The sequence below is a fragment of the Branchiostoma belcheri genome, unplaced genomic scaffold (genome assembly GCF_001625305.1).
Source record: "Branchiostoma belcheri isolate BF01 breed outbred unplaced genomic scaffold, Haploidv18h27 scaffold20, whole genome shotgun sequence".
Classification (NCBI taxonomy): domain Eukaryota; kingdom Metazoa; phylum Chordata; class Leptocardii; order Amphioxiformes; family Branchiostomatidae; genus Branchiostoma; species Branchiostoma belcheri.
In genome coordinates this window covers 578632-600948 of record NW_017803491.1, presented here as the reverse complement: position 1 = coordinate 600948, position 22317 = coordinate 578632, and the positions used below count along the sequence as shown (strand labels likewise).

Here is a 22317-nt window from a genome sequence, read left to right as displayed (position 1 = left end):
AATGATGATGGCAGGCAAACTGTTGGTTGTCAATGGTACAAGACGTTGCGGGTTAAACTGTTAAAACTAGTTTTCAGAAAGTTACGACTGAAGCAATTCTCAAAGCAATGGGTAATTGTGTATTAGAAAGGGTGATTAGAAATCGGGACAAAAGAACAGGCCCCAAAAAAAAATACTAGTAAGAAGAGAACAAAAAAAGGGCAAAAGAAACAACTAGGCTGAGGCAACAAAAATCATTGCCAAGGCGACGACTGAATGATATATATTATTTCATGTGGTGGAGCTAGCAATCCACATCACAATTATAAGAAAAACAGATTTCCCTATTTTATAAAGACATGCACGTAGTGAAATTTACAGGATGGATGGAGGAGGTGTGGGGCAATATACCAAATACATCTATAGGACTCTACTACTACCAAACTTAAAACCATCCTCCACTCCACTTCACTCTATCCTCCACCAGAGACTTGATTTTAGGTCTGATCTGAAGTTGTTACTCCCCCTAGGACTTGCTCGACCTTTTGTGGGTCCCCAAAGGACAGATAATTTCTTTTCTCTGTGTGATCTGTTTGAATAAACCCACCCCCACCGGCCTAAATGTTCTTGGGGAGGGAATGTCAGATTCCTGATCAAGTGGTTTTTGACCAAAGACAGCTGTGCTCTCTGTCCATGGTCCATGGTGTGGGGAGAAGACAGACGACCAGTAATTAATCATGCCAGGCAGCTGGATGGGTGGCACGTGGGCACCGGGTGTACCTGCTTGGTCCAAAAACCACATGGCCGAAGGTTACCTCAGAACCAATTCCCTAGGGAATACATTGGTGCAATTTTTGAAATTCTTTCAAAACGATCGTAGTACTTGCACAAATGCCTCTGCCCCAAAGGCGTCGCCAAAAAACGCAAAGCATATTTTTACTTTCCAAACGTTTTCAGTCACCATATGGTTGCGTTTCCTTGAGATGCAAATATCTTTGCCAAAAAAGGCAATTTGTCTATAACGTTACGCACTTCAAGTTAAGTTATACCTAAACTTCCAAATAGATATTGACTAATAGTAGTCTTCAAGTAGATGTTGGGTGTACTCAAGTGGGGTGTACTCACCCCAGTGGAAGATGATAAGTCCTGACGTTTTGCCAGGTTTCTCATATAACATATGTGTTACACAATCTCACTGTAGTAGGCCGGTCAGTCGAATGGGCCGCTATGATCATGAGTGTGACCATGTTTTTCTACCTCCATGGTGTGACTTGAACTTGACAGCCAGGCTCCTCTGACCTGCTCTGTCTCTAGTCTTCAGCCTGCTCGTCATCCACCCAAATATGTGCATATGTAGGTTAGACTTAGAGCAATGATAGCATCTTCGTCAACCAGTTGAGGAATAATATAACCGTTAAACTTTATAAAGTAGGTCATTTTCTTAGACTGGACTGCTAAAAAAGAAGTTTGTTAATAGAGAAATATAACCAAACAAAAGGGGGGCAATACAGTGGAATATTTAAAAGTGGAGGGAACAGAACAGTGAAAATGTTTCAGAATAGGTCAATATGGTCAACCAACTGTGGTTAATGTCGTAGGGCGAGGCAGGTAACACGTGAACCAGGCAGGGTGAGCTACCTGCACGTGGGACCTAATCCACACACAGCATGTGATCCCAAACAACACAATAGAGTAGGTAGCCCCGCCCATTTGACCCTGTTTCGACCTTCTCACGCGGGATGGGTGCCAGTGGGGCGGAACGTCTCCCTTTTCTTTTCCCTATGGACCCGGACTGAACCATCATGTTTTGGGGAAATGGCTAACCATGATCTGACTATGCATATAAAAAAAAACAACTATTTCTGACACACTGCATAAACCATCATAAACAAGTATAAAGTAGCATTCCGTTATGCAAGTTATTTTATACTTTGATTCTGCAAATGCTGTAAATATGATAACTGCTGACTTATACCTCCCCGTTCTTGGAGCTAGATGGGCCCTCCCCCGTACAAAGATTGTTGACCGGGTCACGCATGTTTAGGGCTGTCGTCGACAGCTGGGTGAGGTCATCTCAGTGCTGTTATTTTCCACAACACAGACGTGCCTCACATGGCAGCTCCACGTGCTGCGGCCGGCCCAGCCGCATCACACACCGTATAGTACAATCCGCACAAAGTAGTCTATCCTCAAATTTCTCATATTTGTGAACAAAGAATACATTTTGATACGCTATACCTTTTGTAAAATATAACTGGTGGTTTAAATTGACCTAAGGTTCAAGTGTTCGGGAAATCTGGAGGATTTTATAACGCGGAGTGATTTGTGACGATTACATAGATTACGTAAATCGCCACACATGTCTTCGCGTGTGACAGGCCTTGCCTTCAGCTCAAAACACGCTTGCCGGTCGACCAATACGTCTTTTTCCAGAACGAAGCAAGACGATCGAGTTTTTGCAGGTGAACACCTTTGTTTCATTTCCAATGATTTCTATGTAATTGGTGGAATGTGTTGCTTTCTAAACTGTATTATTTTCTGATGATTTTATCTGGATTTTATCGTAGCGGCATACCTCCAGACCTCTGTATGCATTCATTACGCCTCTTATTTGGCATGCTGTAAATCAACGACTTTGTCGAGAAATATTGCTTTAATGCGTGTAGGAAACTGATCGCCTGAATTTTGTACCCTTCAAAATGTGGTGGAAAAGATGGGGTGAAATGGTATTTTGGGGGTTCCATTTTAGGTCGACGTGACCCCTGTACGGACATGCAAATTTTTGGCCCATGGAGAGATGCCAAGGGTTTCCTATCCCTACTGGAAAAGGAAATATTCTATCTTTTACTTTATTCGACTCAATCAGGTGCCATATTTGTTTCTCTATGCTCGATACGAAGCTCTCTGTACGACAGGCGCTATTACCACCTCACGCTCGGCTACACGTGCACCGTACATAAATAATAAGGTAAAACCAGGGTAAGGTTGTTTAATTATTCATGAGAACGCCTCACGTTCTCCAACTCTTGTGCAGTCGGTTGCGTTTATCTTCGTGTCTCCGTCTGTACGTGCCGTGATTTTTCCAACAATTCTTTGTAGTCTTTATTGCAAAATTAAATACGCGATAGCAATGATTTTGTTTTTGGTATTTTTTTTACGATGAATGGATATAACGGAATGGCAAAACGTCCCAACAACTGTGCTAGACACCTGTTTGTAATGTCAGAGTTGCCGTCTTTGAATGTGGAGATCGCACAGTAGAAAGGTGGCGAGTGTAATAAAAGTGCATACATCACAAATGAATAAACGTGCATGCAAGTTATTTTAAAGTAAGAAGCTCAAGACATTTTTACTTTTTTTTAGGTTTCCTTGGGTAGGGTAAGGTGTTTATCTTGAACTTAATGCATTTCAAGTGTTTGACCATTTACTGAAAGGAGAAAACCTTCCTCGAAAAAGTTGCCAGCCAGTGAATTTAAAAAAGCCAATCTTCTCGTGTACTGAATTTGATTTCCTCATAAATGTTGTATGTCTGTTCCTTAACAGTTTGGTTTTGAAGAATGGTTGTAATACTATATTCCACCTGTTTTAATAGGTTATGCAAATATCTTTTCAGATGAATTTAGTCAACTTTTCAGAATACTATGTACCGAAATAGCTGTCTTCAGCTGATGCATGTAACATAGCATTGATAATCATCATCTTCACCTTCAGATGCAAACAGCTGCTCCTCTTCTAATACTGAATGTTGTAGAGTGGGGGTACCTGGGTTAGTTATATCCGCTCCAATAGCCACTACCCCACTAGCAACTATTGGAGCAGACGGAGCAAACCAGGATGGTTCTCAGGCTAAACATGTGTGTGCTAATAGTCATATAGTGTCCCAGACAGGGACAGATTGTATACACATTTCTAGTAGATCTATGGCCACGAGAGCAATTTCTGGTCTTTGATCACTCTTGGTGTCTTCAACAAACATGTTTTCCTGGACTCACTGCAACTTGTATACATATTAACTCAGTTCCACCACTATCTATAGTGCATAGGATGTGCATGCACTAATAATTTTGTGTCTTGATGTTTCAGTATCACTATGCCTCCTCCAAAGAGACCGAAGAATGGACCAACCCGAGCAGAGCAGTTCTTGGACAAGCCCACAGATCCTCTTGAAGCCATCATTAGGAGGTCTCTGTTGAGTGAACCAGGGAAGAAACAAGAACGGGACAACAAAAGTCCCGGAAAAAACCCAGGTGGGTCTTCAGTCGGCCCATTTTCAGTCCCACATGGACAGCCAATCATGATGACCCCTCAGATGGGGATACCCAGAAGCCAAGGCCACCAGGCAGGGACCAGACCCATGGCACAGCAGCCTCGTCATGCAGGGGACAGTGATGGTGTCCACAACGAACACACCAGAAATCATCAGGAACCACAACAGCTTCTGGTGGGCATGGTCTCCCCTGTCATGATGCAGAATGGCTTCATGTACCATCCCTCATCAGTCAACATGGGGCCCCATCCCATGTCTCACTCTGAAGGTGGCTCCAGACACAAGGGGACTGGACAGTACTTCTCCCCTGTCAACTACGTACCAGGACCAAACGGATGGGCCATGGCCTATCCAGACATCCACATCATTCCCCCGCAAGGCCAGGCCCCCAGGATGGCCACACCCACCAAGGCAGCACTGAAGCAGAGCCCCATATCTCCTGTCATGTCTGTCCACGGGATGAGGCAGAATGGAAGAATCCAGAACGGGATGATGCAGCAGCACCATCACCCAGATATACTCACCCTGCACAATGGGGGAAGGTAAGCAGAGCCATTGATGATAGTGAGTGGACATATGAGTTGCACTGAGTTGATTCCTGAGATTGGGAAACACCTTTGAGCTAGGGCAATATCAAGTCAGGAAATGAATGCAAGCATATCTAGTTGAACAGGTGGTGTATGATAGCTTTTGATTACACAAAAGTGTAAATGCACTGATATAAATGTAACCCTGAGTGCAACACATTCAGAAAAAATGACTGTAATATGGTGGCTATTGTTGATTCATACTGTTTGATGTTTCACAACCTGCGGTGAAATTGTTGTGACCAGGAGATCTGACCAATTTGCTATTCTTCCTACTAGACTACAAGTTGCTCAAGTTGGTGATATGTGTCCCGACCAGTTCTCCAAAGGCAGGGACTCTCCAGCCAGCAGTGGCAGCTCGATAGAGAACAATCAGCCTCAGGTTAGTATATTGACCAGGCAAATATCAGTCTTATTAAGATACAAATAATGTAAACTGTAATTCTGTTAATCTTGCAGAGATTGTTGAAAGCTGTCCAGCTTTTAACATTTTTTAGGAATCACCCAGGAAGTATTATGAGACGTTTGATATCTTGTACAGGTGAAAGAACTGGACAACAAGGCCCGTGCAGTTTGCCGTGTCTGTGGGGACCACGCGTCCGGCTTCCACTATGGAGTCTGGTCTTGTGAAGGTTGCAAGGCATTCTTCAAAAGGAGCATTCAGCAAGGTGTGTTTCCTAGTATTAGTGGTTGTCATATATGAAAAATAATATTTACAGTAGCCTTCTTTAGAGCCTACAGTGGTTATGTCCTCTAACAGAAGGGAAAGGCGAGATTCACCAAATGTTGACCTAGCTATTGGACCAATCAGCTGTATTTAGATGGTATTTAGGTCAGTGTCCTCTAGGTTACAGTTCTTTATCATATATGTATCTGGGTCAGTCAGAAAAGATGCTGCCTTTGTTACCATCTGGTACAGGTCATTAGATAATTAGACCATTGTCCTGTAGGTTACCATAACCTGTAACAAACCTGCAGGACGCTGACCTATGTGACATCTGTCCCATGGGAAAACTACTCTAGGCATGTACTTGATGTAACGTGTTCTAAACATCTTGACTTCTCAAAAGGCCCATACCATAGATTTAGACCCTGCATACCAGACTTAAAAAAAAAACGGTTGAAACTGCTAAATAATTAAAGAGGGAAAACCTGGCTTAAACCTCTAGCATTCATACCAGACTTGCATGTACATAACTGATTTTGTAAAAATCTTGTCTGGTGAATATCCAATTAATCCGCCATGATTGCAGTTTAAATAACCGTTCCTCCTGCTCTTCTGATTGTTGTCCTTGGCCTTGGCACTGCTCCGTTATCTTCAAGAAACCATGCTCCCCAACTTGACTGAAATTTCCAGGTTAACATTTTTGTTTCGGTACAGTGCCCCCCCCCTCCCAATAGCTTTGTCGGCGACTCCAAAAATAGATATGAGGAGCTTGGTCTCGTCCACACTCTCGTCCAGGTTGGATATGCTGATTCCATTGCAAAATTAAGAAAAACCATGGAAAAAGAGTGGAAATGAACTCAAAACAACGCAAAAAAAAAACTTGGAGGTTGCACACGGCCTGGATGCTGACCCCGTGAATCAGGAATTATGACGTAAAATCAGGTTGAATAAACCCTTAGCATTCAGACCAGGTTTTTGGGCAGAAAAAAAACCCCCAAAACCCTTACTAAACCCCTAAAACCCTGAAAAGACGGTTGATTTGCATTCACACTGTCACTAGGCTAAATAAAAAACATTTTTGAAAAAATGGTTGAAACTGCTAAATAAAAGTCTGGTATGAACAGGGTCTTAATGGGGATCCAAGGACTTGGTAGGCAGATTGATGCATCAATTTGGCTTATTGGTCCCTGAAGAGAGAAGCCCTTTATTACTGAAACACCAGTGATGGAATATGATCATCAGAAGGAAAATGATAATATAGAATGTAAAGAAAAGTTCAAAGTTGGAAAGATGGAACTTGGGGTGTTATATCTATCACACAAATTCTTCACTTCTCAATGTAGCTCTGTCTTTTAAGTTGAATTTCTTTTCCCTCCACATTCAGGTCAGACAGATTACATCTGTCCAGGCACCAACCAGTGCACCATTGACAGGAATAGACGAAAAAGCTGCCAGGCTTGTCGCTACAGGAAGTGCCTGATGGTCGGCATGACCAAAGATGGTGAGAAAGGAGTCTTACTCAATGGCAGTTTTGTTAAATTTCATAATTAGTTCTTTTTTATCAAATGAAAGAATTTTTGACCAATCAAAAGTGCATCTCATGTTTTTCAGGTAGAAGAAACGGTGAAAGAAGAGGGCCCAAAAGAAAGCGGACACATAACCAAATTGACATGGGGTCCACAGGAGCAGGTAGCTGTAAGTCCTCAGTGTCACCACTCCCGTCCTCAGCTAGTGCCTTCAACAAATCCCGGTCAGCCTCGCCTACAGAAAATAACAGTTTTGACAGCGATGGTGACAGCTCGACGGGAAGGGAATTCCAGCCAGCCTCTCGCCAGCGACTAAAAGCACTGATCGATGCCCTGGACTTCAAGGAAGTGGAGAATAGAGAAGAGAATCACCCAATAGGTACAGGCCAACCGGCAGGCAGCTGGCAGGAAATCTCCAACCCAGAACTGATGGAATCAGTCAGCAGCCTGGTGGACAGGGAACTGACTGGGATCATCTGCTGGGGGAAGAAAATTCCAGGTACAATGGAATGAGTTATTAAGACCTAAGTTTTTAAAATCCATATTGGAGTCTTAACAGATTGTCTGACTACTATATGGCAGTGGCAGAATAATGCATATCGTAGACTTGATCTTCCTAAATGTTTGCCATGGTCTTAAAGAATTCAAATCTTTTGGTAAGATGTAGATAACGGTAGCTTATCTTCCTCTCACAAATGTTTTTTCATATTTCCAGGGTATTCCAAGCTGTCATTAAACGACCAGGTGCTACTTATGGAGTCTACTTGGCTTGATCTGCTGATCCTGGACCTGGTATGGTGCTCTGTCAGACATAAGGGGGAGAAACTGCTGCTGTCTGGGGGAGTCCTTGTTAACAGGTCAGTGATGCAAGGTTTAAGCTCATGCCATGTATGTCCCTTTGAATTCTTTCAATTTGCATCTACATGTACATGTACTTCGGTAGTTGCTTTCCTGCTTTCGGTGTACAAACCAGTAAACAGTCAAGAGAGAGAGAGAGAGAATGTGAATAAGATATAAGAAATAAAGTCATGTAGGTGATATCTTCTAATTTCTGTCTCTTCATAGAAACACCATTTCCAACCGGAAAAAAACTTCTTCTGGTGACGATAAGGAAGTCCTAGAGATGTGTGACCAAATCCTGTCCATTGCCACCAAGTTCTTCGAGATTGATCTACAGAAGCGGGAATACCTGTGTTTAAAGGCCATCACCCTTGTCCATGGCTGTAAGTTGGGTTCAATGTTACTGATTGTATATTTACCATGGTATAATATGGTACATGATCTGATGCTTCATGGTTAATCCTTTATTCTTAGTACTTTGGTATTGGTTTACAACATTTTGGTTGGGAAAATGATATTATTGGTATGCTCATCAGTATCATTTGTCTTTGATGTGCAGCTCTGAAGGGGTTGGAAAGTGATACCCAGGTGCGCCAGCTGCAGGATGACCTGACAGATGCCCTGATGGACGTCTGCAGCGAACGCCATGCCCTGGGCTCCCGACGTCCTGCGAAGATGCTGCTGCTGCTATCACACCTGCGACAGGTGAGTGCCAGGGCATCGTCTCACCTTGGCGCAGTCAGAAATGGTCTGAAGGTCCCGTTGTACGACATTCTGCTGGACATTCTCACAGACCAGGTGTCTGAGGGCAAGTGTGACCAGCAGGCTGGTCATAATGATGTGGCCAGCAGCCCAGAGAAAGAGAGATGATCATAGCAGAATGAGAAGCACAATGGTAAATATATATATATATATAACGTTATATAATATGAATTTCAAAAGTATATATCATCTCTTATATTTTGTGTGCTTTGGTGTGTACAGTTATTGTTTTGTATTTGTGTTGTTAATAAAGTACACACTCTTTTTGGATATTATCTTAATTGAGACACGTTGATGTTATCTGAAGATGTTGTTCTTTTGAAGTTGATTTTTCCCAGAGGTTGGATGTAAAAATAGATAAAAAGTTACAGAAGTTCTGTGATTGATTTGTAGAACTGTTCAAGTCCTGGATGTTGGCTTTGGTCAGAAAAACTATGAACAGCTTATGTATCAAATTGAATGTCAAAGCATGGCTGTATTTGGAGATGGTGTTGTGTTACTTAGCCTTGATTACACAAGTGTTTTATCTTTTGTCCTTCCACGCATTGAACAAAGTGAACATAAGCTTATGCTTTTGTTGGTAGGCAGTGTTACTCTACAGTCTGTATTGGGATGTTTGCACTTGTAAAAAAGGAGGGCAGTCTTTTGGAGAGCAAAAAGGGGAAAACAGCATGTCATCTGTTGTCCATGTGAGATTTCTGTATCACTATCAGATATGTCAGTTGTCTAACAGTTTTACTCAGTCTTTCTTGAAATGAAATCACCAACATCCCCAAGCATGCCAGCTGAAAAGTAAGTGTTGGAATAGTTTTTTTCCCAGGTATTTCTGTGTTTGTGTTGTCATTGGGTGAATTTCAATGTGCAATATCAGATGCACAAAAGCTCTGTCAAGCATCTCCCAAAGAAAATAAAAATTAACAAAGTGTTAACATTATAGATCCCCATACTGGTATATTCATGTGGGGACTTGAATATATATATATATATATATATGGTTACAGAAAACACTTAAGATGTATTGTTTATTGTATATTTTTTGAGAAGAGTGATGTATATTATGTGCTGTTCTGTAATGTACTAAAAACAGCAGGAGCACAATAAAAGTTCTCTGTTCCGAGGATGTATGTTTGTCTGCCTAATCAGTTTGTTTCTTGTTCATCTACTTGTTAGCCATGTTAGCAGCAGCCGTTCTACAATATTCAAGCTTAAAACATGTAGTTATCTAGCAGCACAGGCAGTAGCCATTACTACTTGTCTATATTTGGTAGTTTTCAGATAACTTGCATATCCTATTCATTACCCCCCCCCCCCAGCCTCCACAAACATATTACATGTATTTTTGAAAGTACACTGGTCTGTAAATAGGCATGTGAGGGTGGGAACAACCATCATTGACAGCACAATATGGAATCAGCTTAATCTCTTTATTCAATGTCTATGTCGTACCAATACTTCTGGGACAGAGCTACTCTATTTGCATCTGTAACATTTCTAAAACTTGGCATTCATTTCCTTCATATTTCTCTGTTAAACTTTCATACAATCCTGTACATAAACCATCTCTTTACAACCTTATAGTACAAGCTACATAAAATGGCTACAATAGGTAAAAGGCAAAAAACAAAGATGAAAATAAATATGACTATAAAATTGCAAAACACGTATTATTAAAATTATAACAGGTAAAAAGCAACATACAATTCAAACACAATACATGGACAGATCTGGCCTCTTTAAACAATAACTTCCAAATGGATCTTATATATGCTGACATATGAGAACAGTTCTACAAGAACTAAATAAACGGCACAAACTGACCTCCATGCAGCTGCAATAAATATGATCCAATCATGTACATAGTGGTAAAAGCTGCAGTAAATAGTGGTAAAAGGTTAGGACAGATGTTAAAACACTGGCATGATTTGCATAAAACTATACATTTGCATAAAACTCTTGTACAACAGATTTTCTGTCTCACATCTTAGTGGTGCTTGTTCCGAGCTGGTGGCTTATGTGACCATGTAGAGGTACATGTATGTATGAGCATTACATTTCACAGCTGGCAATACTTAAATACGTGTTGATCTTTTCTGTAACTGGACCCAAAAAAGCTGCCTTTGACTGTCCCCCATGGGGTTGAGATCAGAATGTTCCCACCACAGAAGTGTCCGTGCAACATCTTCAGGTGAAGGGGGTGTCAGTATTACATTGGGGGAGGGCCATTGACATATCTGAGTACAGGATGGAGGCTCATTCCCCAGCGTGCCACCACACAGTTATAGTCCTCCTCACACAGTGGTACCAGACAGGCTGTCCCCACAAGGAGCAGCATCAGGATCTGTAGGGGAACGGCCTTACGGAAAACCCTCCTCAGGAAGCCTGGGCGCCGCTCAACACCCTCCTCCTCCTCAACACACAGGTAAGCTCCATCTTCTTCACCAGAACTAAACAGACACATGACAGATCAGTGCTTGAAGGTAAGAGTATGAGAAGAGGAGCAAAAAAAATCCTGATTGATGGCAGGGTTATAGCGTGGAGGAGAGATCATGGCAGATGAATCATGAGCAAAACAAAACCACATCACTACAAACACTCAAAGGGAAGGTTATTGCAGCAGGGAATACAACTACATGGCATCTAATAGTTTTCTCTAGATGACTTTAGAACTAGTAACAGCTGGTGAAACACACTTTCTGCACACAGAGGATTATAGATTAGTGTGTGGTAAGTACTACGCGTTAGACTGTACTATAGAAGCTGCAGATCAGGGTTGAGTTTGTTGACCATTGAATGGTAACAAAAATCATGGCAGCCACGACTGAACTGTTCAGTTTCAGTTAGTTGCTTCAGTCCTGGTACAGTCATAAACAATATGTAAGGCAGGAAGACAACATAAACCTATGGTGGTTTGACAGTGTTTCAGCATGTCAACATGACACTTGTTAGTTACGTTTGGATCACAGATGGGACAATGCAGTTTGGAGTGTCTGAAATAATTTTGTACATGTCTGTACCAGGACAATGCTTCTAGCTGATCTGTGTCATTTGTGGCAGGTAGGCTGATTGGAGTGATTGGATGGCTGGTCTGTAAAGTTAGTGAGAGTACTGATACCCTTGGTTTAAAGCTGAGAAGTCTCTGCACAACGTGGGGGAGCTGTCGCTCAGCTTCATCAGTTTCACTGTAATCAGAGGGGAAGGCCACACACAAGCTGAGTTAGCCGTGCAACACTCATGTTTACACAAGCCATGCAGGGGGAGTTTGCCCAGATACAAGGTCCCAATCATGGTGCATCACCTCCCCAATAGTCACATCCACCTTCATTCACTGGTTAAGTCCATCACTGACTACAGACTGTCATCATTTCAAATGGAGACATAATGCTGTTACTGCAGCATGTTACACCCCCAAAGGAAAATGGTACTGCCCTGCAGTGATTTTCAGACCAGTGAACAATGTGGAAGGGGGGTCTTGTTTGCACACAGGAGAGGGAAGAGTCCCTATCATGTGAACAGTACTACAGAGTAAGCAGAAGGTACTACATGTAGTATGGTCTTACCCAGATTGCCAGCTACACTACTAAACATCCTCTGCATCACACAAATGGTACGGAATGCATTCAGTGGGGCCAAAAAATGTGGTTCAGTATTTGTAAAACATAGTCCAGTATTGATGGTGATAAAAATCTCCTTAACTTTTGTGACAAGGGCTTTGTGCAAACTTCTTACCAGGAGATGCACAGTGTTCTACCAAATAGGGGTCAGGAGAAAGATCTCATTTACTTCCACAGAGATAAAGCAGAGATGTTCAGATATGTTAGAAGGTGAGTATGTAATGCAACTGACATCAAAACCACCAAATGCAACATAACATACAAAAAGTGTGAGGCATGAAATGGAAGTAACAACATGCAGGAAAGAGTGCGGGGGAGTTGACCTGACTATGCATCACCAACAGAACATGCCCTGCTTTTCAAATGTATGAAACAAAATGGGAATCGTTACGTCATGGAAAATAACAACATGAGCAAACAGCACCATAAATAAACACATTGTTAAGAAAGTGCTCTAAAGTCACAACATGAAGGTAGAAAATAATACTACATGAAAGGGTTTTCCTTTATGAGAAATATTACATACATGTATCTTACACATACTTTAAAAACTGTCTGATAACCATAAATAAAACAAAAAACACATCAACAACAATGACACAAGGAACCAAAAAATGCATTATGAAATCCCATAGCCTAGGCTACTGAAAATGAAGGTTAAAGGCCCTGTTCTGACAAACATCTGACAGGACCAAGAAGCCCAGAACAGGGTCAACTTACCTGTCTGAGTCTAAGACATCTTCCACCACCTCAGAAGAAGAGTCCTACAGATAGGATAGACAGAAGCACACATCACCTTTAACCCATCACCACTCACAGAACTGACCAATGTCCCATGAAAATAGCTTAGATAAACACAGTTCCCAAGCACCACACACTGCTCCCTTGGACAGTATTATCAAGACTAGGCTAGGGGGTTATCAGAGCAATTTCACACACAATTAGGCATTCCCAGAGGCAAATGTGTTATCACTATTAGTTACATTTTGAAGAAGTCTCAGAAGCACAGTAGCTTGTCTTGTGTATGTCTGATTTTTCTCAGCTTCAAGAGAAATGAAGTCTGTTTGTTCTTAAATGTAGTACTTGAGGCTTAAGCTATAACCTCAGGCTTAGTTCCTGCCTATTCAACAGATGCGCCCACCTTGTCAGAGGAGATGGGTGTGCTCGTCCTGCCTGGTCTAGCCAGCATCCTGGCATCAGCACCTTCCAGCTCCACCTGCCCCTCCCCAGTCACCACCCCAAACAGACCGCTGTCTGTCTCAGCGATCATCCCTGCAGCAGCTGCTGCTCCATAGAACCCATGTCTGTCATCATCCTCATCCTCATTGTAAGTGTTGTCCATCTCTGCCAGGATCCCTGCCGCAGCTGCAGCACCGTAGAAGCCGTGTCTGTCCTCATCATCATCCACATCTGGGGAGGATGCAGGGGACGAGTCGGCTGATCGTTCCAGCTTGAATGTGACAGTTTTCTCTGGAGTCTACGGGGAGGAGAAAAGACACAATAAATCATCATTGACTATTTTGTGAAATTCCCATTCAAGTTATCAAGACGGGAGTTAGTATAGGTCTAATTACACATGTTCCACAAAAACAGAAGTTGTACACCACTGCAAATCATCATAAGAAAGGGTACTGTTACACACCAAACTGACTGCCGAGACATCTACGAGTCCCTCTATCTGCTTCAGGTCTGCAGAGATGACCTCCAGGAGGAGGCGAAGTCTGTTGTCGATGATGTGCAGGTTAGACTTGATCTCCAGACTGCCCTGGCTGTCTGCAGTCTCCAGGAGCTGGTCTGCTGTGCTCTTCAGGCCGGCCACACGGGGCTGGTTATCCTGAAGCTCCTGTTTTAGCCTCTGTGAAACACCATCAGTGTACGGTAAGGACTAGAAGTTAATCATGTGAAAAAAGAACAAAATTGCAAAATACATGTCAAACATCTTGATGTTCATGATCTTTTCATCAGTAGAGACAACTTACTAAAGTTAGCGACATACACCTATTACATTGTAGGTACTTTATTGATAATGTTTGAGAAGTGCAAGGTACAATTGAGTTTCTTAATAACTTGGCGAATTAAGTGGTGGGCCATTCTGCCACATTTGCTTTACCAGGAGTGCCCTGTACTGTTTCCTGAGTGTTGCCTGTGATGCATCAAGTTCAATTGGATCGATCCTGTTCCTCCTTCTCTCCACTTCATCCAGCCAGGCAAACAAGTCTGCTACAGTGTTCTGCACCTTGTAAAGGTATTAATTTGTTGAAAGTAATTAGTCACCGAATGCTCCAGCTCATGACAATACATACACTTGGACAAGATATTTTCCTAGGATATTTGCCAGGTATAACATTCCTACTACCCGTTGACTGCCATGTGAAAAATGTTATCTAAAGGTACTCAAAAGTACTACTTTGTCACAGGATACAGTGAACTGTAGACTATTTCAGGTGTTGCATTGCACTCATATGCACAATGACAGTACATTTATTTACCATCATTTTGTCCTAACAACATACACTGCTATGACGGTGACTTACTTCTGCACATTGCACCAGCGCCACTTGTAGCGCCCTCTGCCACTCCACGGCATGATTGCACACAGCCTCCCAGCGGTGGTTCATCAGTGTCAGTCTGTCCCGGAGTTTCTGAGCATGCTCAGAGTCTCCCTGAACGAACTGAGGGCTGCACAGGTTGATAGACATGACAATGGCTTTCCTGAGATCCAATGCGGCCAGGAACTCCTGTAGGGTGGTAAGTAAGCCATGTCAGTTTGTTGACTACCTTTTCTACTTTGATGTATTTATTTTTTTACACAACTGTCAATGGAGCAGATACCCGTGTACAGCTGTAGGAAGGGAGACTGACCCTGTGTTTCTTGATCTGTATCTCCAGGGAGTGGATGTCTCCAGCCACTTGGTCCTGTTCCCTGAGCAGCGCCTCGGCTTCGTTCAGCCACAACATGATGTTGTTCAGGTCTGACTGAAACTGGTTCCACTGCTGGCAGGCCTGTTTGAGTTTGGTCTGCTTCTGCATGGCAGCCTGCTTCATGGAGTCCCACCTGTCCAGAACACCTGTGGAAACAGAGACAACTGTTATCTATAAACCAGGCGCATGCAATTAAATGGCCACATCCATGCTTTAAACACTGTTCACAATGTTCAGCCCATTACTATATATATTTCCACACACTAATAGTGCCTTGAAAACTGTTGAAGTGTACCTGCTAGCTGCTGGTCACTGGTAGCTCCACGAGACAGGTGGGGGTTCTCTGTTAGGTAGTCTTGGATGTGTCTGATGTTCTCTATACAGGACTGGCAAGCAGAGAGAAGCTTAACCTGTGGGAAGGTGGGATCTTATGTTAGACAAATTACAAAATTCTGCAAAATAAACAATTCCATGTGCATATACAATTTTGTCTTCAGAAAATGCACCCAAGGCAAGAGTGTAGAAACATACTCAACATCACATCCTTATTGAAGGACTATTCAAAAGTCCATCTTAACATTGTAAAAAAGAAGCTTACATAGTCATGGTATGTGTCCTGAACATCTGGTCCCATAGTGATGTCACAGTTCACCATGGCCTCTGTACTGCCAAGTTTGTCATGAGCACTCTCCAGTAACCTGGAGAGGTTTAGCAACTGCTGCTCCATGTGTTTATGCCTGGCTTCACCTGTAGAAATGTTCACAACTGCATCAATGTATATATGATACTGTAAACAGTAACAAGGATGTCCCACACACTACTTACTCAGACACCCTACCTGTGGTGAGAGAAGGGAGAGACAGAAAGTTTGCCTGGTCCTGTAGTGCATCTGTACACAGAGGTGGACTGATTTATGTCAAGTATCTGACTGTTAAAATGTACAGCATTAACTTAAGATAAGGCCACACCAAGTAAATTTTATGGATGACGTCCTTTGGAGACCCTAAATCTAATGCGAGAGGGCGAAAAAAAACAAGAAGGGCCCTAAAAAACAAGATGCCTAGATCAGAAATATACTAAGAGACGACAAATGTTAGGACACAAATTGAATGAGGTGACACAGTGTAACAAGCAAGAAGTCTTTTACTCATCATCAAAACAGCAATAAATCAGATGGAACAGCAGTTATCGTCCTGTCCTGTTTTTGCGTTCCGGTTTTCATGTCAATCTGACGATTTGCGGCACTGTCGTGACTCTTTGGTCATAGTTACAGGAAGCGGAATTCCTTGTTTTTTTTTCTAGGAACAGGACAAAATCAATGCGCGCGCGGACGTCATCCATAAAATTTACTTGGTGTGGCCTAATCAAAATAAAACAACAGAACGTAACAAAAGATTAGTAAACAAGGACAAAATGTTAGTTGGTAGCAGACAAAACATAGGAACTATTCCAAAGTGCAAAAACAGAATTTGCCCCTATGAGGCAAAAATAAATTCTGCAACATGCATTACCTGAACCATGCATCTTCACACCAAAATTATAGTCATGCAGTGAAATTACATAAATCTGTGGTGACAATTACAAAGGAGAATGTTCCCTCTCAACTGCACCAGATAACATGGCCATTGACATTGCCTTCTATATTTTTAGCAATCCTACATTTCTCAATACGTCAATGAGAAATATTGAGAAATATTTGCATGTGTCCATAGAAAGACAGAGGATGACATGAAGTGCAGCCAAAGTGGTGTTATTTTGTACAGTTGAGAAGGAACAGTACAGAGGTGCCCCCCATCAGCCCACCCTTGTGCCACACTACCTTCTCTAACAGACTCATGTAAGCCATTCTCAACAGCATGACTGGCTGGGAGGGAGTTGTCAGCGGAGCCACTGGGCATCTTCTCCAGGCCATACATGTCCCAGTCCAGGGACTCCACACTGGCAGGGGTGCCCCGGCCAGAGGACCTGTTAGCTCGGGGTGTCCCCGGCCCTGGGATAGGTACGCAAGGATCAATGCTGCCATCTAGACTCACGTTATCATGGCTGGGGTGACTAGGATTACTACCGGTAACTCATGTCAGCAACAGTAAAATCACAGATACAACAACACAGGGCACAACAGGAGAAGTTACAAGTCACAAAAATATCCTTACACCAACCACAGCATATTAACAGTAATTTTTTCTTTGATTTCCCAAGGATGATAGACAAAGGATTACATGTATTCTCACTTCACTTGCTGCAAAAATATTTGTGTTCACTCTACAAAAGCATGATTTTGACAATGATGAGTAGAATCTCATAGTGATGTCTGGAGAGGCAGACCTCAAATGAAGTTTGTTCAGCATGATAATATTTACAAGCACAAAGAGAGAATGACTCAATGTCATCAGTCAAGTACTCAATGTCACCAGTCAAGTACAACAGCTTTCACTGTCAAGTTAGTGTTTAATGGTGTATCAGAATCTTAAATTTTTTGTTTTTCCTGTGGATTTAAAACATAGAAAGTCGAATGCATTGCCATCCTTGCTGCATAATTATTTCAATACTGATAAATGTCAAAGCCAGCAGGAGGCTATGTCTGCAATGATGGATTTCAGCTCAAAATACCAGCACATCACAGACACAAACATGTAACACATGTGGTTTATGTGGCTAGTAAAATAGAGTAGTGCTCTTGACATCTATAAATCCAGTGGCATGTCCACAACAACACTTTTCTACCACTACATTCTATATACACATCACCGAATATGGCCATTGGGTAAATCAAGTAGCAAATATAGCATTCAACATTTGGAGACCAGTCAGGATGGCGACTCTGAGCAGAAACATGAGACGGGAGTGAAAAGGCCAACTGTGCCTTCTTAGATGACAATTGCACCCTGATGTCCCCTACACATACCTTTAATGTCTAATGAAGTGCCCATGTGCAGAGCTTCTATATGGTTACCTGAATGAGGTGTTAGTCTTTCTGAAGGAATCCCACTTTCTAATTTGTAGGTTTCCAGCCCACCGGAGGCTTCAATTTCTTCCATCTCAATGTCTGGGTACTCGGCCTGAAAGGTAAGGTGATAGTGTAAACGGAGACACCAGTAACCCTGAACTTGTCCTTTGACACACATTCCTGCCAAATCGGATGACCTTGGGTGATTCACATGGTACGTGTTTGATATGTGACCAGCTCATTTCTGAAATATGAGAAGTATTTATATAGTTATAAGACCACCCTCATATCTTGACCACAAGCTGGTCGCATACAAATCTACTATAGCCTAATCAGCTATCTGTTGATACATGACCTGACCCAACCTCTCCAACCCCATAGTTAATAAGGTGGTTGGTGATAACCTATACTCATCCCTGTAAACAATACTATTAATGCACAATATTCTCACTTTTTGCTTGGATATACGAGAAATTAAAGATAGCTGCAGTTTTTGCTTGGATACATGAGAAATTAGAGATAGCTGCAATTAACACATATTCCTGTGCTGGATATGGAAAACTGCCTAATATCGACATGAATTACGTGACCATTTTTTAGGAACTACAGAAAAGCTGAATGCATGTGATGTATCATATTTTCCATAACTTTCTGTCTTTCCATATCGTACTAGCCTTGTTTGCTTGACATCAGCTGTTTTCTCACATACATAACCTTTATGTTGTCACATTGATAGAATCCTATACCACAGATAAGGGAAAGCCAAAAATACCTTTTCCTAACAACCCATATGTGTTTCACCTTTTAGACTATTATCATAGAAGTGACTTCCCAATGATCAGGGATTACTGCATGAAGAGAAGTATGAACTATGAAGTATGATATCTACATGTACATGTAGGGAAGATGGAACATGATACACAGAATCATTGTCAACTTGCATTAATGATGACACTGGAGATTGTGGTGAGTGACATGAGGGAATGTGGTGAATGGTTGGAGTAGACTTCATTCACATTTGATTCACAAAATTTTATCTTATGTATAAGGAAACCACTTTGAACAAAGCAGTGCACAAAATAATTGAAATGTCTAACATGGTTCTAGTACAGGGTCATGGTGTAGGCTAATTTTCAGATGATTAAACATTGTTACCTTGAGTTTGGTGAGCCTGGTGTGGTACTTGTACACCCTGTTGAAGACCTCCCCACAGAACCTGTGGAAGTCGTCCAGTTCGTCCTGAATGACCACAGCATCCTCCCCCTCACACTTCTGCATCAGGTGCAGACCCAGGGTGTCCAGGTACTCCAGCTTACTGGACAGGAGGTCAATCTCCTGCTGGAATGCCTGGGATGGAAGGACATGTACACTGGATGTTAGACTTCACATTTAAATCACACAAGCTCTAGATATTGATGGAAGGAAGACTGGTTAAGTCTACACAAATCATTTCATTCATCTACATGTACATGGGCATGTACACAGCAGCTGATAAAATACTAACAAAGCTGCTTCTCTATCAGAAGCTACTTATGTTTTAGAGTGGACCTGTTGTTAAGGTTTCTGTCAGGCTGACATGAAATGATGATATTAACCTTCATCTGTTTGATTTTGGCTGCCACATCACAGTCGGAGAAGTGCTCCATGTTGGTGAGCTGTAGGTCCATCTCTGTCAGCCACACCAGCAGGCTTTCCCGAGTAGTCTCAAACTCCTCCCGCAGACCAAGGGCATGCTTCAACCTGTTAGTGTCACATGTTACAGGAATACATTAAACTGGAGACTTTGTTTCTTCAGTGAGCAAGCTAAAAATTGTAACATAACAACACTGCTCTCACTGAGGTGGCTGAAGCAATTTTTCTGAAATACTATGTCTGAAATGGCTGCAAATATGACTATCAACAATACATGTGAACAGGCATCTGTTGGCCTGTCCAATGGGCTGAAAAATGGTCAGTCTTACCAATCAATTTTCAACTTGTACTACATGATTTATCTGGACTAAGCTTTGAACACTACAGAATCCAAGGGAAGCAATTATAGTGGTATAAGAGGAAATAAAGCGGACCTTCTGAGGATACAGTTGACTCTCTTGGACAGAGTGTCCCATCTGTGGTTGGCATCGTGTACCATGCCCTTCAGCTTGTTGGATGTGTCTGTTCTACTCTCCCTGGCTAACCGCCTGTACTGCTTGTTCAGAAGTTCCAGTTGAGTCAGGCCCTCATGGATTTTCCTTTGGAATGCCTGAAGAATAGATAACAAGTTTACAGATCCGATCCTTCTCTACTACAATTTAAAAGACATAAAATAAGGAAGCCTTACTGACTTAATGACAAATTGGTCGTTGGTGGCCATTTCCGAGGCTGCTTGTTCAAATGAGGACATCTCCATGAACTCTGTGGTACTTAATGTTATGTTATTTACTTCATATTTCTTGACCTCCTCCTTCATGACTGTATAGGTGACATGTCCAGAGTTGGGATAGGCTGCAGTCCTCTCGCTCTCCTGAAGCCAGTGTTCAAACCTCTGGTAGTCTTCCTGGAACTTTTGCCAGAGCCTCCAGGTCTCCTCAATTCTAAACAAACAGGGCACAGTTGTATTAACTTAACACAAGGAGTAAACAAATACATACTAAAGAATGGCATACAACACACAGAGCCTCATTTCCAATACTTTTTGACAAGTTCCCACCTGAGTCTTCTCTCCATGGACAGAGCACAGATGTTTCTCCACCGCCTGTCCAGTGTGCGTGTGGCAAGCTGGATGGACTCACACTCAGCATCCGTGGCACAGGCATCACAGTCATGCAGGAGCACCTCACATAGGTTCAACACAGAGGCAACACCTGTGCTATGTTTCTCTATGTCCTTCTGAAGCTCCTGATTCACCAAACAACATGTGAAGAACTTGGTAAGTACATGGCCATCACAAAAATAAAGGAGGAACACAAAGAAGCCTGCTATGACTACACATTCACCTTCAGTGAAGAAGCCCTTGGGCATACCACTAATAGATTTTCAGAATAAAGTCTCACAAGTCTCTTACATCTTAGGAGTTACCAATACACGTTCTTCAACTCTTAGTTTTAAAGAAAAATACCAGTTAGTGTTGAAACAGCCATTCATACCTGTTGTTCCTGAAGTTTCCTCTGTATCTCTGTGGCATCACAGCTCTCATACACGACAGGATGGGACAACACTTGCTCGATCTCTGACAACCAGCTCCGAAGGCTGTTCATGTTGTTTTCCAACTGCTGGACAGCTGTCAAAGTTTCTTTCAGCTTTTTGATTCTACAAGGAAAATGGTACAACAGAAACAGAATTGATTTAGAACCATGGACATTTTTCTACACTCACTGTTGCACAACATCACTTAAGCCTTCAAAAACTTTCTTCTCTTAGCTTTACAACCATGTAGCCCTAAATTTGTCACCTGCAGGGATCTGGGCTTGTCCACTCCTTTTGCAGGTACTTAGGGACACTGGCACAACATGATAATTAAGACTAAGCTGCATCATGCTTGAATCATATGGTTAAAACTTAATTCCTTTATGGCAGAAATAGAGGGAAAAAAGGCAGAAATTGATATAATTATAGTTGTCTGAATAAATAGATCCCATGAGCAAAAGTTTACAATAAGAAGGGACCCTGTTTCAGCTTGGTTAGAATAACCCTAATTCTCAGTTGGATGTTCCCTTGCGGAGGAGGTAGGATGTTTTTCCTGTCCAACTGGATTTTCAGCATGTTTTGTCCCACTTACCCACTTAAGCCAAACCAGTGAGCAAAACAATAAGAATAGGAAATGGTACAGTGCATGGGTACAAGTAACATCAATGGAGAAAAATGATTTATGTTTGTGGCCAAAAGGGTGTAACATCTTAATGAAACAATGAATAGAAAATGAGGTCTACCTGACCTCTAATCTAAAAACAAAACATTGACTCTAAATATGTATGCAGGGCATGGTGTGTCTAGCTTTGAAATGTTTCTTTTTGAAAAATATATTAAGCATGTGTTGGAAGTATAGAGGTGATGACACTATAAGTAATAACCATGTCTGAACTTGACTGCACATATGACACCATAATAACATGCAAAGGACTCAACAAAATCTACTCTAAAAGACCCCAACCACAAGCCTGCATGGTCAGGTACAGAACTTTAATAATGCAAACCAAGATGACTGCACTATGTGTACAGGCTAGTTCTTGT

At 42.0% G+C, this 22317-nt stretch overlaps 2 protein-coding genes across 10 annotated transcripts in view; one reads left to right on the top strand and one right to left on the bottom strand.

Moving 5' to 3' along the window:
• The first annotated feature begins 2188 nt into the window (after positions 1 to 2188).
• LOC109469175 (estrogen receptor beta-like) lies at positions 2189 to 9748 on the top strand. 2 transcript variants are annotated; one of them, XM_019767582.1, is made up of 9 exons: positions 2189 to 2441; positions 4063 to 4788; positions 5113 to 5215; positions 5375 to 5501; positions 6885 to 7001; positions 7112 to 7525; positions 7742 to 7883; positions 8092 to 8249; positions 8426 to 8736. In XM_019767582.1, exons 2-9 carry the CDS (start codon positions 4070 to 4072, stop codon positions 8734 to 8736), a joined length of 2091 nt encoding a protein of 696 aa, XP_019623141.1. In that variant the 5' UTR covers positions 2189 to 2441; positions 4063 to 4069. The 2 variants fall into 2 exon arrangements, with proteins under 2 accessions (XP_019623141.1, XP_019623140.1); XM_019767581.1 differs by lacking the exon at positions 2189 to 2441 and having other exon boundaries at positions 4070 to 4788; positions 8426 to 9748.
• Positions 9749 to 10038: 290 nt separating this feature from the next.
• Positions 10039 to 22317, bottom strand: part of LOC109469183 (nesprin-1-like) — a 40070-nt gene continuing 27791 nt past the window's right edge. For 5 of the 8 annotated variants that reach the window (XM_019767615.1, XM_019767616.1, XM_019767617.1 and 2 more), the window contains 17 exons: positions 21234 to 21396; positions 20798 to 20985; positions 20531 to 20681; positions 20175 to 20350; positions 19704 to 19848; positions 19264 to 19455; positions 18115 to 18220; positions 16981 to 17151; positions 15760 to 15908; positions 15457 to 15571; positions 15102 to 15307; positions 14774 to 14977; positions 14350 to 14475; positions 13882 to 14094; positions 13381 to 13716; positions 12960 to 13003; positions 10039 to 11072 (listed from right to left, as the gene is read on the bottom strand). In XM_019767615.1, the coding sequence (XP_019623174.1) occupies positions 10832 to 11072; positions 12960 to 13003; positions 13381 to 13716; positions 13882 to 14094; positions 14350 to 14475; positions 14774 to 14977; positions 15102 to 15307; positions 15457 to 15571; positions 15760 to 15908; positions 16981 to 17151; positions 18115 to 18220; positions 19264 to 19455; positions 19704 to 19848; positions 20175 to 20350; positions 20531 to 20681; positions 20798 to 20985; positions 21234 to 21396 (2926 nt within the window). In that variant the 3' untranslated portion in view covers positions 10039 to 10831. Of the gene's footprint in view, positions 11073 to 11740; positions 11808 to 12959; positions 13004 to 13380; positions 13717 to 13881; positions 14095 to 14349; positions 14476 to 14773; positions 14978 to 15101; positions 15308 to 15456; positions 15572 to 15759; positions 15909 to 16980; positions 17152 to 18114; positions 18221 to 19263; positions 19456 to 19703; positions 19849 to 20174; positions 20351 to 20530; positions 20682 to 20797; positions 20986 to 21233; positions 21397 to 22317 lie in introns of all 8 variants that reach the window. The other 3 variants (XM_019767620.1, XM_019767621.1, XM_019767622.1) reach the window with 3 other exon arrangements.